Source organism: Strix uralensis, chromosome 3 (assembly GCF_047716275.1).
Source record: "Strix uralensis isolate ZFMK-TIS-50842 chromosome 3, bStrUra1, whole genome shotgun sequence".
Classification (NCBI taxonomy): Eukaryota; Metazoa; Chordata; class Aves; order Strigiformes; family Strigidae; genus Strix; species Strix uralensis.
In genome coordinates this window covers 53,075,012-53,091,899 of record NC_133974.1, presented here as the reverse complement: position 1 = coordinate 53,091,899, position 16,888 = coordinate 53,075,012, and the positions used below count along the sequence as shown (strand labels likewise).

At 38.8% G+C, this 16,888-nt stretch overlaps 1 protein-coding gene across 2 annotated transcripts in view; it reads left to right on the top strand.

The window, feature by feature from the left end:
- Window positions 1-16,888, top strand: part of REV3L (REV3 like, DNA directed polymerase zeta catalytic subunit) — a 129,307-nt gene that overhangs the window by 39,758 nt on the left and 72,661 nt on the right. For both annotated transcript variants that reach the window (XM_074862302.1, XM_074862303.1), the window contains exons 2-4: window positions 8,905-9,094; window positions 14,675-14,749; window positions 16,177-16,337. In XM_074862302.1, the coding sequence (XP_074718403.1) occupies window positions 8,905-9,094; window positions 14,675-14,749; window positions 16,177-16,337 (426 nt within the window). The remainder of the gene's footprint in view (window positions 1-8,904; window positions 9,095-14,674; window positions 14,750-16,176; window positions 16,338-16,888) is intronic.

Genomic DNA, 16,888 nt, shown 5'->3' with positions numbered 1-16,888 from the left:
TTTTTTTTACCTTTTTTCTCTTGTAGTGGTATATTTAGGTATCTTACGTGTTTGGATTAACTTTTTAAAACAATTGGACTTTACGTTTGAATATTCTGCTTTTCTCTCATCTTTGTTTCCCCCCATAGTTCAAGTGGAAGAACAAATCTGTTGACTGACTTTTCTTGCTGCACTGAGCCATTCCATAGATGAAAGATTGAGGTCATATATTTTTCATATGTTTCAATTTTGCTGATACGGAAGTGTTGAAGAAAGCTAGGTACAATTTCAGGGTTTAGTAGTGTGAGATAAAAAAGGATACAGAGGACCTGCTATTTGAAGAATCCGTTTAGTAGTGTGATTCTAGGCCTACAAATTGCTCATGAAAGTTTGCTTTCCTTTCTTGAAGGCATGCTGAGACAGACATGGCAATATCCTGAACAGGATACTGCCGCTCGTTTGAACACTGTCCCGTGTCTTCCTAGCTATTGTGTACTCCTAGAACCCATCTTTTTTTGTCTCAGACTATTCGTTTTCTAAGTTTATCCCTTTAACAGATCTTTCAGATATGAAAGTACTGTTACATCAGTTTCACAGTGAGAAAGTGTGTCATCTATGGTAAGTAAGTTGCCTGAGGCCACACATGAAGTCTGCCTAGATGGGAATCAAACTCTTGTCTCCTTGATTCTAGGCTAGGTATTACTTCAATATGCGCCTAGTTACACATAGATTTCTAATTTTAAACTACAGATGGAAAACCCAGCCCTTCTCCCTCTCTAAGGATCTCTACATCAAGGGTGAAGAACAGTCTAGTTGTAATGAGTCACAGACCCTCATTTTCCTGTGGATAAGCTTTTTTTCCTTCTCATGAGAGTAGAGGTATTTCATGTTACAAGGAACAGTTACTGACTAAAGAATTATAAATAACTGAACATTCCATTTGGATTCAAACAAATGTAATTTAAAAATATTTTTTTCTGTCCCATTTACTGATATTACTGAAATAAGTGTTTTCTCACAGGCCATGGAAAAACTGAAAGCCTTGACTCAAATATCTAAGACTATGAATGAAATATAGTCTTTGGGCTCTGTTCTTGATTTTGGTTTGAGGATATCTTGTTGCTGCAAGACCTTGTTTTATTATTCGTGTTTCTCTAGTATCTAGTATTTAAGACTACAATGTGAGTAGTTCTCCCTTCTCATCCTTTGGAAAAAAGTTGACTTGATTCAGGACTCTGGGAAAAGGTTGAGGGTTTCATTTAATCACTGAAGAAGTTACATAAATGTACGACTAAAGAACTCTTTGACATTGGAAGATTAAACTCATGTCTTTGAATGACATAGCAAAGGTTTTAAGAGGGAAAGACCTTCCCAAGTTTTGCTAGGGAAGGGATTTGTCTTTATCAGAGTACTTCCTTACTTTTATCAGTCTATGTGATTCATTTCCTTCCTGTGAGAAGTAAAGAATGGTAACTTTAATTTCATAGGCTCTATTAGCACTATAAAGTAATTGAGTCCTATCCATTTTCAGTAGCTCAGTTCTGAGTGATATTCAGTGACCAATGTCTTGACAAACCTGCTCCAGTGAGCGACATAGCTTAATTTTAAAGCACCATCTAAACTGTGTAGAAGATGCTCATGTTGCGCCTACCTAGTAGGGTAGAGGAAGTACCCCTGTTACAACTTGATGTTGCTCTCTGAAGCCCATTGCTGGGGAAAGGGTAAGTGAGATTGCCAATCTAATTTTAGTAGCATGAGATAACTTTAGTAGCGTGAGATAAATTTAGTAGTGTGGGTAACTTTAATTGTGGGAAAGAAATTCCTTTGAAATTGGGTTCTAATATTTATCCCATTTACAAATTTTCATTTTTAGAATTGTTTTTCGAACAAGACTTTTACTTTTCCCACTCTCTGTAGTCATCATTGTACACAGTTTGTTTTTCACTATTTTTTTTTTTAATCTATATAGTTCAACAGTTACTTGAAAATAACTATAATCTTCTAAAGACGGTAGTGTCACGTCTAATGACTTTGCTTTACTGTTGCTGTTAAAGGAAGGAAATCCCTTATGGCTGTCTAGCCTTTTCTGCATCGACACATTTGATATGTTCATGTGCATTCTTCTGCTAATACTGTCCATGTTTAGTCCTGCCACTTTACAAAACTGCACTTAAAGTACTTTTACTAGATGGCAAGTGTATAAAAAAGCCCTTTGTGTTCCATCTTCTGCATCCTTTTTTTTAATCTCCAGCCAGAATTTTAAAATCTTGGGATTTTGCCATGTATTTAAGTGCTGCTGCATTCTCCTTTTTACTCCCACCCCATTGTATTTTACAGTGGTTTGGGAGAAATGGATCATAGTTCAGATGATATTAAAATAACAGTTTTAGGGAGAGCTTCAACAAAACTGCTTGTTCATTTACATATAAGAGTGGATTCCGTGTAGTTGTTCCCCACAGCTCTGATTAGCTTCTTCTAATGGGATCAGCTTGTTCTGTGGCAGAAATATCACAGCAAAATATGTTTCCATGTAGACTAGCATTGAATTGTTTTCTGAAGTCATATTTATCTAGATTTAGTTTTTGTTTTCTAAATACTAAATGAGATGATGTCTATTCAAAATGTTTCCAGTATTGACTTCAGTTTGTGAGGACTCTATAATCAGTTCCAAAATTAAGAATTACAGGATAGGAGCTAAATGGCTTTGAGTATCATTTACAAAAAAATGAGTAAAACTGTATTACAACTGTAGGACATGTTCTCATTCATTATTAGAAATCCCAGATGTGGAGGTCTTGTATTTTAGAATCATCCTATCTAATGTATAAACAACACTGAGGCTGGAATGCCCCTGAGCTGCAGAGTCAGGCTCTTATTCTTACTGTAGAAATCATAGAATGGTTTGGTTGGAAGGGACCTTAAAGATCATTAAGTCCCAACACCCCTGCCATGGACAGGGTCACTTTCCAACCTGGCCTTGAACACTTCCGGGCAGGGGGTATCCACAGTTTCTCTGGGCAACCTGTTCCATGCCTCACCACCCTCACAATAAACAATTTCTTCCTTATATCTAATCTAAATCTGCCCTCTTTCAGTTTAAAATGGTTATACCTTGTCCTATCCCTACACTCCCTGATAAAGAGTCCCTCCCCATCTTTCCTGTAGGCCCCCTTAAAGTACTGGAAGGCCGCTATAAGGTCTCCATGGAGCCTTCTCTTCTCCAGACTGAACAACCGCAACTCTCTCAGCCTGTCCTCATAAGGGAGGTGCTCCAGCCCCCTGATCATCTTTGTGCTCCTCTGGACTTGCTCCAGCAGGTCCATGTCTTTCTTGTGTTGGGGGCCCTAGAGATGAACACAATACTCCAGGTGGGGTCTCATGAGAGCAGAGTAGAGGGGGAGAATCACCTCCCTCGACCTGCTGGCCACGCTTCTCTTGATGCAGCCCTGGATATGGTTGGCTTTCTGGGCTGTGAGTGCACATTGCTGGGTCAGAGTCAGTTTTCCATCTACTAACACCCCCAAGTCCTTCTCTGCAGGGCTGCCCTCAGATCCACTCATCGCCCAGCCTGTATTTGTGCTTGGGACTGCCTCGACCCATGTGCAGGACCTTGCACTTGACTTTGTCGAACTTCATGAGGTTTGCACAGGCCCACCTCTCAAGCCTGTCGGAGTCCTTCTGAATGGCATCTCCCTTCCCTCCAGCATATCAGCTACACAAATCTTGCATCCGTCTCTGTGGTGGTACAAATTCAGGTCTGTAGAGCTTTGTGTGCAGCCTTGTGATTAGGTCAGTCTAATGTAAGAACATTGGGTTTGGCTATTCATAGACAGAACAGATCCTAGAACCTAGTGTGTGGTCTCTTTGGGGTGCCTTGACTGAAGTATTGACATATAGGCCCAGTAGGTTTCAGGGTACTTTGATATTCTTGACTATAAACTGCATTGGTTTAGGATCATCTACATGCTCTATTCAGACAGTCCCCCCATGAGAGTGGAAGTCTTCCAGAAGAGGTGACTGGAGGCAGTATCTGCATGAGCTCTCCCCTTGCTGCAATATGAGCCAGCCGATAGTCGTGTAGGTGTGGAATTACATCTGCAGCAGATGGACTTTGGTCTTCTCGAATATATACACAGATTTTCATGTGCTAGCTATGATGAATCCTTAGGTCATCCTTGTCTAACTTCTTTGCAAACTTTATTCCTGAACTGAACAATACAGTAAGGTCCTTTATTGCTAATCTTCACATTTTTCTCTTCTACAGAAATTTGTCCACTTTGATCTTAGTGGAAAGCAATTTTTAGAAGTTTAAAGCAAAATCAATTATTTCAAATGGTGAAAAGGCACTTCTCTGAGGACACTTGAATAATAATCTTCAGGTTCTCTAGCTTGTTGTACTGTGAAATTTGGTGTTCATATGCTTGGGCAGGGGGGGCTGGACCCCTGCCCAAGATGACCTCCAGAATTCCCTTCCAACCTCAACCATTCTGTGATTCTGTATAGATTGCATCTCAGTTTTATCCATAGCGGATCATCCTGTATGGCTGAGCATTCTGGTGGTCGGAAGACATCAGTTCTTGCACCTTCTTGAGTAGTTGTTGAGCAACTTTGCATTCCTTTAGCATACTGGTTTCAGTTCTCTTCTAATTATATTGAAGTTTTATGTCTTAGGGTTGCTACAGATTTTTCTTCTAATATTTTAAATGATACAGTATCTCAAGGATTATGCTTGGTGTGTGTTCCTGATAGTAATGCACATGGCAACCATCTTCAAAAAATAGCAGACTGGCTTTCTTAATCTCTCTCTGGTGGTTTTCAAGTGTACAAAATGCTATATTTGGTTTTAATGCTTCGGTAACATCTATGCCACTTGCTTTTTTTAACTGTGGGTTTGGGGGGTGGGCTCACTTTCTTTACTGTCTGAAAATATTGCATTTTGTTATTTTTGAGGTATAGATTCATTATTATTCTGGCTCTTCATAGCCAGTTTGCTAGTTGAGTATCTCATAATATCTCAAGGGTTTGTGTATTGCTTCTTTTCTAGGTTATAACACCACTTTTTGTGTTCCTTCATTCACCACTTCATTCAGTGCCCAAAAGACTTGTGAATAAGCCTCATCTTTACTTCTGGATTTCTGTATGTTTACTCAGCAGCCTCTTTGAGTCATACACTGGGATGCTTGATCTGACCTGGAGATAATTCAACCAGTGCAGACCCCATTCTTTAAGAGAGCGTGAGCCAGAGAAATTCCTGGGGCAGCAGCTTCCTCCTGGCTGCTAACCCATGATCACCACCAGTCCTAGCATTTATGTACACATTATGTTCATTTGTTAATAGAGACATTGTACGTACTGCTTGTGTACAGAATGTTTGTGATGCACATGCGCAGTAGGTCCATGATGAGGCCACACTATGAAACATTTTAGTGGCCTGTCCCATAAAACTCTGGGAATGACTTCTAGACGTCCGGTTTCGCATCAGGAACAATCGTATAAACCATATGGCTTTTCTGCTGTCAAGCACCACTTCCATTGATTCTACAGATGTAAAGAAACTGATGTAAAAATAACATTTGCTGTTCACTGTAAGTGGTCGCTGTAGCAGTCGCTGCTGTTCTAGTGGTACAAATTTGCTTCTGTCTGCATCTCTGAAAAGAAACAGAACCGTAAGACTGACACATCTAAAACTTCTTAACCTTATCCTAAGCCAAGTTTTAAATTTATGTTAATTGAGAAGCCTGTGTGGCCTGAGAACTTCAGTGGGTAGATCTTTTTTCTCCTTGTGGCTCTATTGGAAAGAATCTACTAGAATTCATAATGGCTCAGTACAAACCATGGTTGCTATTACTGGAGTCTGGGCTTCAGACTCAACACCATGACATTTGGTCCAATTTGATGCTTTTACTTAAATGATAAAAGAAAATGACTCTGTTCTTAACACTAGCAGGGTAAGACTTGTAGTAGTGCAGATTGTAAATAAAAATCGCAGTATATCCAAATATCATGGTAAAGGAGTCAATACTAACAAGGATCAAAGTGAGTAGCTGTATAAACCCATGTAACTTGACAGCTGCTGGCCTAGATCAGCGTGGCTTGTTTGCTTTCTTGGCAGAATCAAAAATGAAAAGCAGTTCAGTGTATGTTTATAAGACTACCCTGGAGTTAGGTGGTTATTTGACTCTGGTCACTTGAAAGCTATGGTGTTTTTCATGGGTTTTTTGCACATGAAGTGGAGTGCAGGGGAAGGGGACAGAAGAAAATAGAAGGGAGGTGTCTTCGTACATGTTCTTTTTTTATTCAACAATAAAATGGCATTTCAGTTCAGCAAGAACTGTTAAATAGCTCTATTAGAAATGAATATATTTTTTAAAATTTAAATAACTTGAGTAATCAGGTGCTAGCTATAAAAGCATTATTAATTAGTTGTCTTGCATAACTTGAAAGGAACCTGAATTTAAGTACAGTAAGTACTTAAACAGTTTAGACTGCCTCCCTGTTCTGTTTATTCTCGTGCCTTGCAATTTTGTTTTCTGGGGGGACATAGCTTAACTATAACTCAGAATAGTTGGGCAACCATTGAAGCAAAGGTATTTTTTAAAGTGTTATCAAAAAGAACAAGAGTTCACAGCTATTAGTGTGGAAAAAAAAAAAAAGTGCAGAACTGATTCCGACTGACAAGTTATAGGTAGCAAACACCTGAATTTATAAAATTCATGGAGGATAGACCTATATATTTGCCAGAAATTCTTAGTCTGTAGCTGCAATATCAATTTAGTTTGGGGTGGGTTGGTTTGTTCACTTGTTTTTTTAAAAGCTCAGTAGGCATTCAGGCAAATTATATGTATTAATGAACTTTAATTCTCCCTGAACATGATCCTGACATACATTTTTAAAAAACCAGCACCACCCCACTCCAACTCAACAACAAAAAAACCACCCCCAAACCCTCCAAAAAAACCCCTAACCCAATCAAAAAATTGAATAGAGGAACTGTAGATGTTTAAAAAACTATTTAATTTTATGTTAATTGTATTGGGGGGAAAATCCTTTATTTCAAAATCAGTCTTAACTGCAACCATGAGTAAGCAAACACTCAAGATTTGTTGGTAACTTGGTACAGAAAATAAATGGTCTGCTACCACTGCACAGATCAATACTTTTGCAGTTCACATGCTGTTAATAAATGACTTCTCCCACGTTTGAGGGGGGGGGGGGGGGGGGCAGATGTTTTCATGTCATATAAAGCTGTTACTGTCCTTTATTTTGCCATTAAGAAAAACCCTCTAGTTCATAGTTTCTCTTTCTGTAGTTTTCATTTTTTCTTGGTGTATTATTATTTGAAGGACATAGTACATAAATAAGGAACTTCTCCTGAAATAGTTTAAAAGTATAGGCAGAATTTGTCATAGGTGATGACCTCAACATTACGAATGCATATATAGGTTGTATTTAAACATTGCTGAAGAGACTTGATGGGGGTGATTTATAGGAAGAGTAAAATTCACCTTGGAAAATGGACCATCCTTTGAACAATTTCTTCCAGTTCTAGACATTATGTAAATGTCTGATAAATATCTGAAGAAAGAACAATACATCTGACCCCCAGTAAAAAAAAAAAAAAAAAAGCTGTACTTTTTATGGTATTTGGACGCGTGCATTTCATAGGTGTAAAAATTTACAAGCAGTCCTGATTCTGAAGTCTGTTCTTCCTGTGCTTTACTGGACTTACATCTGCCTTCCACTGGGTGGCCAGTGGTGTGCTGATGTGGGTATGAGTGAGTGTAAATAGTTCAGGCAAGGTCCACCTGCTGAGAAATAATCTCAGTTTGAAAGAATGGACTTTTGGAAGTCTTTTCATTGGTCTCCTGGACCAGTGAAGTTGTGCTGCCTCTTTGTCTGTAATATTTATCTCCTGTTTGATGAAAGCACTGCCTTTAGATACTGTTTTACTATCTTCATGCAGGGAGTTTATCCAAACAAAATGCAAGATGATATACTTTGCTTATCATTACGGTGTGGTGGGGGTTAATCGGTGACATGTGCTTATTAGTACTTTCCTGTGAAACTTTTTCATTGACTAGTGAGAAGTCACCAGTGATTTTTGGGGCTGGAAGGTTGACAAGGAGGATCTGATGTTAGTTTCAGCAGTGAATGTATGCTCTGTTTTATTGTGGTGAGGCAAGAACAGAGAACACACATTACAGTTGAGACTATCCCCCCGAAAAACGTAGTGGGTTTGGGAGATCCCAGTCCACATCACTGTATTGCCGTGGCTGTGGTCTAGCACAATGGTTTTCATGGTGTATTCTTTCATTCTGCTATTATTGCAGACTCATGAAAGCTAATGCCAAGCAGTAAGAGTGTTGTTAGAAGGCTAGAGATCTGCATATATAGTAGAGACTTCTTGGGGCTCCACAGATTAAAAAAGTTGAAAATGACATTTTTCTTCCATATCCCAATTTACACATTAATAACTAAAATATTAAATGGCCTCGTAGATGTTCTGGACATTTTTTTTAAATTTCTGAGGTCTTGCGTGCTCATTCCAGTGAGGAATGGGAAGGACTTTGATACTGAAAAATTTTCACAAAGGCTGAGAAACCATTAACCATCCAACACTGACTCAGTATGCAAAATTATTCTCAGAGAGGTGTTGTGTTGTTACTACAAAGAAAATCATTAGTGCTGTTATACAAGCATAATCCTGTGTATGTTGCGTAACACATCTGTTCTACATTGCTTTAGTCAATGGATCAAACGTGAGAACTGCTCTAAATTGGTACCTTCTGTTTGAAATACACCTGAACCTGTTCGATAAATTTATCCTTTTTGCAGAACCTGAAAATAACCTGAAAAAATTCAAGCTTACTCAAAAGAAGAAAAGATGCAGTCATTAGAAAATAAATGTTTACCTTTTCCTTTTAGGTCAGAAGACTTGTCTCCACTTACATGGTATCTTTCCTTACCTCTATGTACCATATGATGGTTTTGGACAGCATCCAGAATACTATCTTCGTCAAGTGGCATTCAGCATCGACAGAGCACTTAATGTGGCTTTAGGCAACCCGTCTTCTACTATTCAACATGTTTTCAAAGTGTCATTAGTATCTGGAATGTAAGTATGACCTGTTAGGATTTTTGTTTATTTGTTTTGAAACGTTTTTGCAGTTGTACTACGTAGAAGCACTTGCTATGGACTTGAATGATTGCAAAGCTTTTCCTTTTTCTTTTTCCCATGTGTGTCTTCATACAGACCTGTACAACTACTAAATAATTCTTCTCACTCACTTTAACTTCAACGTAATCAACAGGTTTTCTCCCAAACGCTTGACATAACCATTTTTTCCTAAACTAGGATCCTAGTGTCTATCATTTTTCCAAATCTGTTCCTTTTAGCTTTTTCTGTCTCTGCCGTTATGGCAGTACTTCCAGCCAGCATTTTCTACCTGTCTGGGTTAATCTAGGTTCCCTGTGAACCAGGTACGTCTTGCAGGAGCCTCATTCTAGGTCTCCTTTTCTTTGTCCAAGATGGCTATTCTTTGGCCAAGATGGTCCCTTTAGGAAGCACATCGCAGAGACTTGACTGTCAGGCCATGTTTATCCATCCTATTCTCCCAGCAGCACAGGCCATGAAGTAGAGGCTCTTAAACATTAATTTACATATCTGTCAAGCTGATTGTTGTGTTTTATTTGGTGCGGCTTTCTACTACTGCTGGAACTAGATGCTGTTATTGAATGTTAACATTTTAAGGATTCTCTTAATCAATTTTTATTAGACTTGCATAACCAAGGACTAAAAAATATATCAAATCATAGTGAATGATAAGAAGCTGTCCTGGAGGAACACAGTTAGTCTATACATGCGTTGAATTTTTCATCTTCAAAACAATATTAGTGCTAGTTTTCAGTACTGTGCAGCATTATTTTTACTTATTTTTCCATACACTTTTGAAATAAGTTCTTTCAACTGCTAAGTTTAGGAAGATAATCTTTCTGTTCCCAGCCAGTTTTAGTGGTATCTTCTAGATACTGTGAGTAAAGTGGCTGCAATAACTTCTTTTCATATAACTTTTTGATGTGTTTTTGCAGTAACAGGGAAGGTAACCCACCAAATTTCTTATTTTTGTTCTTTTTGTGAGAACTATGTGAATTCAGTATAGCTGTTCATCTCAACAGTGAAAGCTGGGCAGAGTAAACTGCTGAAGATAATCTTTCCTCAAATGAGTGAGAAGACAACAGAATAGAGATTAGCAGAACCTGCCTCTTCTTCACCTCTCTTGTCTTAGAGCTTCAGAAGAGTCATAGAATCACATAATCATTCAGGTTGGAAAAGACCCTTGGGATCGTCAAGTCCAACCATCAGCCCTACTCTACAAAGTTCTCCCCTACACCATATCCCCCAACATCTCTTCTAAATGACCCTTAAACACATCCAGGGATGGTGACTCCACCACCTCCCTGGGTGGCCTATTCCACTGTCTAACCACTCTTTCTGTGAAAAATTTTTTCCTAATGTCCATAAGCCTACCCCGTTGGAGTTTAAAGCTGTTCCCCCTTGTTCTGTCACTAATCATCTGTGAGAAGAGACCAGCACCAACCTCTCTACAATGTCCTTTCAGGTAGCTGTAGAGAGTGATGAGGTCTCCCCTCAGCCTTCTCTTCCTCAAACTAAACAGTCCCAGCTCCTTTAATCGCTCCTCATAGGATCTGTTCTCCAGGCCCTTCACCAGCTTCGTTGCCCTCCTCTGCACTCGCTCCAGCACCTCGATATCTCTCTCGTATTGAGGTGCCCAAAACTGGACACTACTCAAGGTGTGGCCTCACCAGTGCAGAGTACAGGGGGACTATCACCTCCCTGCTTCTGCTGGTCACACTATTTCTAATACAAGCCAGGATGCCTTTGGCTTTCTTGGCCACCTGGGCACACTGCTAGCTCATGTTCAGCTGCTTGTCAATTAGAACCCCCAGATCCTTCTTTTCCACACAGCTCTCCAGCCACACCTCCCCAAGCCTGTAGTGATGCATGGGGTTGTTGTGACCAAAGTGCAGAACCTGGCCTTGTTGAAGCTCATCCCATTAACATTGGCCCACTGATCCAATGTATCCAAGTCTCTCTGTAGTGCCTCCCTATCTTCGTGCAGATCGACACTCCCGCTTAACTTGGTGTCATCTGCAAATTTACTGGTAATACACTCTATGTCCTTATCAAGAACATCAATAAAGATGTTGAACAGAAATGGTCCCAACACCGAGCCCTGAGGAACACCACTTGTGACCGGCCTCCAGATGGATTTAGCTCCATTGACCACCACTCTCTGGGACCAGCCAGCCAGCCAGTGCTTGACCCAGCAGACCGTTCGCTCATCCAGGCCATGGGCAGCCAATTTTTCTGTGAGAATTCTATGGGGAACTGTGTCGAATGCTTTCCGAAAATCCAGGTAGATAATATCGACAGCTTTTCCCTCGTCCAATAGTTGGGTCATCTTGTCATAGAAGGAGATCAGGTCTGTCAGGCAGGACCTGCCTTTCATAAACCCATGCTGACTAGGCCTGATCCCCCAGTTGTCCATTATATGACTTTTAATGGCACTCGAGATGACCTGCTCCATAACCTTCCCTGGTACCAAGGTCAGACTGACAGGTCTGTAGTTTCCTGGATCGTCCTTTCTGCGTTTCTTGTAGATGGGTGTCACATTTGCCACCCTCCAGTCCAATGGGACCTCCCCAGTTAGCCATGATTTCAGGTAAATCATGGAAAGCGGCTTGGCAAGCACATCTGCCTACTCTTTCAGCACCCTTGGGTGTAACCCATCTGGTCCCACAGACTTGTGTGCATCCAAGTGGTGTACCAGGTCTCTGACCACCTCCTCTTCAACTGTGCTGACCTCATTCTGCTTCCCCTCCCTATCTCCCAGCTTATGAGGCTGGGTGTCCAGGGAACAGCCAGTTCCACTGCTAAAGACTGAGGCAAAGTAGGCGTTGAGCACCTCAGCCTTTTCCTCATCCTTAGTTATCATGTTTCCCTCTGCATCCAATAAAGGAGGGAGAAATTCTCTAATCCTCCTTTTGCTGTTCATGAATTTATAGAAACATTTTTTATTATCCTTAACAGCTGTAGCCAAGTTGAGCTCTAGCTGTGCTTTGGCTCTCCTAGTGTTCTCCCTGCATAACTTCACCACATCTTTATAGTCTTCATGAGAGACCCAGCCCCTCTTCCAAAGGCAATAGATTCTCCTTTTGTTCTTGAGATCCGGCCAAAGGTCCCTGTTTAGCCAGGCCGGTCTCCTTCCCCGCCTGCTTGTTTTTCGACATGCGGGAACAGCCTGCTCCTGTGCCTTTAAGACTTCTCTCTTGAAGTATGTCCATCCTTCCTGGGCTCCCATATCCTTCAAGGCAGCCTCCCAAGGGATTTTTGTTAATCTTTTGAACAGGTCAAAGTTTGCCCTCCGGAAGCCTAAGGTGGCAGTTTTACTAACCCCTCTCTTTGTTTCTTCAAGGATTGAAAACTCAATCATCTCACACCCTAGACGGCCTCCAACCTTTACTTCCCCCAGAAACTCTTCCCTGTTCACAAGCAGGTCCAGGAGGGCACCTTCCCTGGTCGGCTCACTCACTAGCTGTGTGAGGAAGTTATCCTCCACACATTCCAGGAACCTCCTGGATTGTTCCCTCTCTGCTGTGTTGTGATCCCAGCAGATACCCGGGAGGTTAAAGTCCCTCACAAGAACAATGGCAAGTGACCGCGAGATTTCTCCCAGCTGTTTATAGAAAGCTTCATCCACCTCACTGCTTTGGTTGGGGGGTCTATAGCAGATTCCCGCAGCAAGATCTGCTTTATTGGTCCTTAACCTAATCCAAACACTCTCAACCCCGTTATCACTATACTTGATTTCTGAGCTGTCATAGCATTCTCTTACATACAGGAATTACTGAAAGTCAGATGCTCGTTGCCTCAAAGAAGCATAGGAAAGAGTGTTTCATTTATTTTGTTTGCTTGTGTAAGAGGCTAATGGGAAGCACCTAGCAGAAATTGTAACACATCTTCATCTTTACCTGGGTAGATAGACATGCTTATGTAGTCACACAAATCTATGTTTTCTTCTGTTCTGACCTGAGTCAGATTCTGCTTATAGATATTATAGTGTCTCTGTGGTGAGAAACCTGTATTTTTCTTTCTTCCTGCATTAGCAGGAAAATTGTTATGTAATAAAGGTGTTTGCTAAACCTTTGTAGGTTTAATGTAAGATTTTTGTTGCATTAACTTCTAAACATAGTGGAGGTCCAGGAATAAAAAAGGTGAAATATGCTGTTCTTGTGCATTCCGAAGTTAAAGTAGGTGTTCATAGCTAACCTTGGAAGTGTTGTAAATCTTGCTCTCCCTGCTGCCATGTCAATGTGAGTATGGATCACTTGCTGTGCAACTGCTGACTCTCTTTTTTAAAGTAGCTTTTAATTTACATGCCTACAGCACATTGAGTCATTATAACTTGGTGTATATAACCTGTCATTAGGTTCATACTATCTCTGTTAGAAAGAGATTATTGATTCATTATACAAGATCTGATCTCCTCCTTTGCAGCTTAACAACTTTAAGTTTGTTGTTTCAACTTAGCTCAGTTTTAACATCATCATAAACATTTTATTTTTTTTTAAACAGTTCAGTCTAGCTTTTGGAGATATTAAATGTATGTATATTTAACCATATTAAGGATGGCAGTATTAATGCTGTAGTTGTGCAGTTCTGCTGAGTTTGCATTTAATTTAGGACTGAAATCCCTCTTACTACTGAACTTCTTTTTTTTCACTTTGCAGGCAAGCATCCCAGTTGCATTTTTTATAATATTTTTTGATAAAGAGATTTTATTTTATTTTGTAGAGTAACATTTAAATGCTTTCCTGAATTTCTGTTGATTTGGTTGTGATTACTGCTAACTGTAGACTTGCATTCACTCAATGTGTTGAATTATGACCTGTTTCCTTTACATGCTGTTTTACAAGCACGTTAGATTAGATTAGAATCCTAGATGCTGAAAAGTCAGTAATTCAGTCAAGTAATACCAGAATTAATGCTGCCTGTTCAACCTCAGTTTAGTCTTGACATATTCATTATGCTATGTATTCTTTAATTGCATTCTCAAATCCTATTTTCTTTAGGATTCATGCCTCATTTAGTGCACAAGATGATTAGTAATCACTGAAAAGGAGCAGCTATTCACTCTTTTAAGCTGTTCTCATTGTTCAGCTATTTATATTACACAGCCGGTATTTACTCATTTACACCTGATCTGCAGAATTAATGTCCTTAAGGACTTTGTCACAGCATTTATCGGAAAGACTGAACACTGGTTTTGAAGCAGTCCAGCACTAATAAATTTATTAAAAGTACTATTATGATGGTGTGCCAATCAGTGTGTTCACATGTGGGGAAAGCGAGAAGCAGTGTTAAACCAGAAGTGCCTTGTAATTTTTATTTTGTATTTTTTAGATACTTTGACATACATAGGGCCTATTCTTTTTATATAGTAACGTAGTGCTTCTCTTTGGCCTGATAGGTGGGAATTTTCATTCTCCTGGGTATGCAGTTTATCTTCTAATTTCTTTCCCCTGGATTTAAATACTCTTGATAGTAAAATACAGTTGAATAAATGCCACAGCATAACTGGCTGTCTTCTTGCTTTTACTTTTTCCTCTCCAGGCCTTTTTATGGTTACCATGAAAAGGAGAGACAGTTTATGAAGATCTATCTTTACAATCCTGCAATGGTAAAAAGGTAAGAATGTGGTCATACGAAGTTCTGGCTGATTTCCTTATATCTTGAATTTAAAAGTCAATTTTGAAACAAGATTCACCTACATCTTAACAAAATAAAAGCAACAAAATTATTGTCCAAATTTTTCAAAACATGTAAGAAAATTGCTTTTTTTAAACACACCAATAATATTTTTAAAGCAGTAGCATGTTAGGAAAGCAAGACCAAAATATACTTGCCTTTAGTTGTCTTGTATTAACTGTAATTCTTGAATACCTGAACGAATTTGCATCAGGTTACTTTTCCTGTAACTCTTAATGAAAACAATATAGTACTCTTTCATATATTATGAAGTAGTTTTTGGTAGTTTTTAAGTTTTTTATTTTCACCACCCATTATTAAATTTTAAATATACTAGGAAAACTGAATAGTTTTTGTTATTAGACAGTTTCTGTATTTCTCCATAGAGTAATGTTCTGTTAAATGAAAGCACAGTTGATCTCACAGTAGTTGCAGTAAATTCAGTAATAAATAAGGAGGAATTACTTCTCAAGCATAAACTGAAATCTGTTGAGTGTATAGTATTACCTATCATAACTTCTTTTAAAAGATCTAATGCATGACCATGAGATAGGATTGTCTGGTTTTTGTTCTAGGCTAGCAAAATTTTGTGTGATTTTTAAATTTCTGTCTTAATGTAATCTATCTGTGTGTATGACGTGACAGTTGTTTCAAGCTTTGGAGCTTCTCATGTTTGAATTACTCCTATCCAAATAAGGACTGACACTTCACTTAAATTATTACTTTAGTTTTTCTGTATAAAAATTTATTTTTTGAACCCAGTTTGTTGCCTGTAGAAATCCTTAGTGCTTTTCTTTGATTTATAGATATAAATTTGAGGTAAATTTATCACACAAATTTATGGTTATCTAAATACCTGCAGTTATTTTATAAATGTGTAGATGTTTAAAGGGGCAGATTTGTCATGTGTCTAGGAAGTTGTTAAAATACTGCTTCTGTGTATACAATATGTAACTTTAAAATCATGCAGGACATCTTCATATATGTGTCAAGGAGAACTAGAGAGACTTCCAAGGTTATTACTGGTGTGTAGACATACAGCTGTCACAGTTATTCTGTAAAAAGATTTCCATGGACTATAGTGGCTTTGGATCAGTTTCAGGAATAGTGCATGGTATGATGTTTTTTCAGATGTATTTTTTGGAGGATTCACAGCTCATTTGTAACTAACACCCAAATATTGAATCATTATTACCAGAGATCATTTTTGTGGGTCTGTTTTAGTGAAGACAAAATTCTGAAGTTAAAAATACAACTAAGGCAAAATTTAAGAAGTTCAAGTATTTTATATTTTGATAAAATCAAATATCAGTGTTGTTGCATTGGAATAATTCTTGGTTTGTGTCTTAATTTGTCTTTAATTTTAGAGTATGTGAGCTTCTGCAAGGTGGAGCCATAATGAACAAATCTTACCAGCCTCATGAAGCCCATATTCCCTACCTCCTTCAACTCTTTATAGACTACAACTTGTATGGAATGAATTTAATAAACCTGGCTGCTGTCAAATTCAGAAAGGCAAGGAGAAAAAGTAAGGTGTTTATTTCTTAAGACCAAATAATCGTTTTGAAGGCTAAAAACTACCATTTTTAACAAAATGTCACTAGCTGTCAGACTTTTGACGTAGTTTGTGGCTGAATATGTATTGTGTTGTTTCCCTATACTTTGCTTTCTGTGTCAAAACAAAGTTCCTGTGTAGCTTTCTATCATTTTTCCTTTTTGTGCCTGTGTGTTGGGATTGAGGAAGAGTCTGCTTCCTGAAATGAGATGCTGTATATCCAGAACATGTGTTCTGTCAGCAGTGCAGCTGTGACCATTTTCAGAAGATGACCACACCTCTCCAAGTTGGAAGATTAAAAGTAGTTGATATTTAGTTGAAGAATTTATGTGAAAGATAGCATACTAATACTGTTGTTTTAACCTTTTGATATTTGTTTTTGATCCCTATATCAATTATAATTCTTTTTTCACTGCAGTACTGTCTTTACAAAATTATGGCTAACCATTATGCTCTACTGGCAAATAATGTTTTTAATAAAGACTCTTGTGTTTGTACTAAGGTCATTTGCTCTGAGGTGAAAT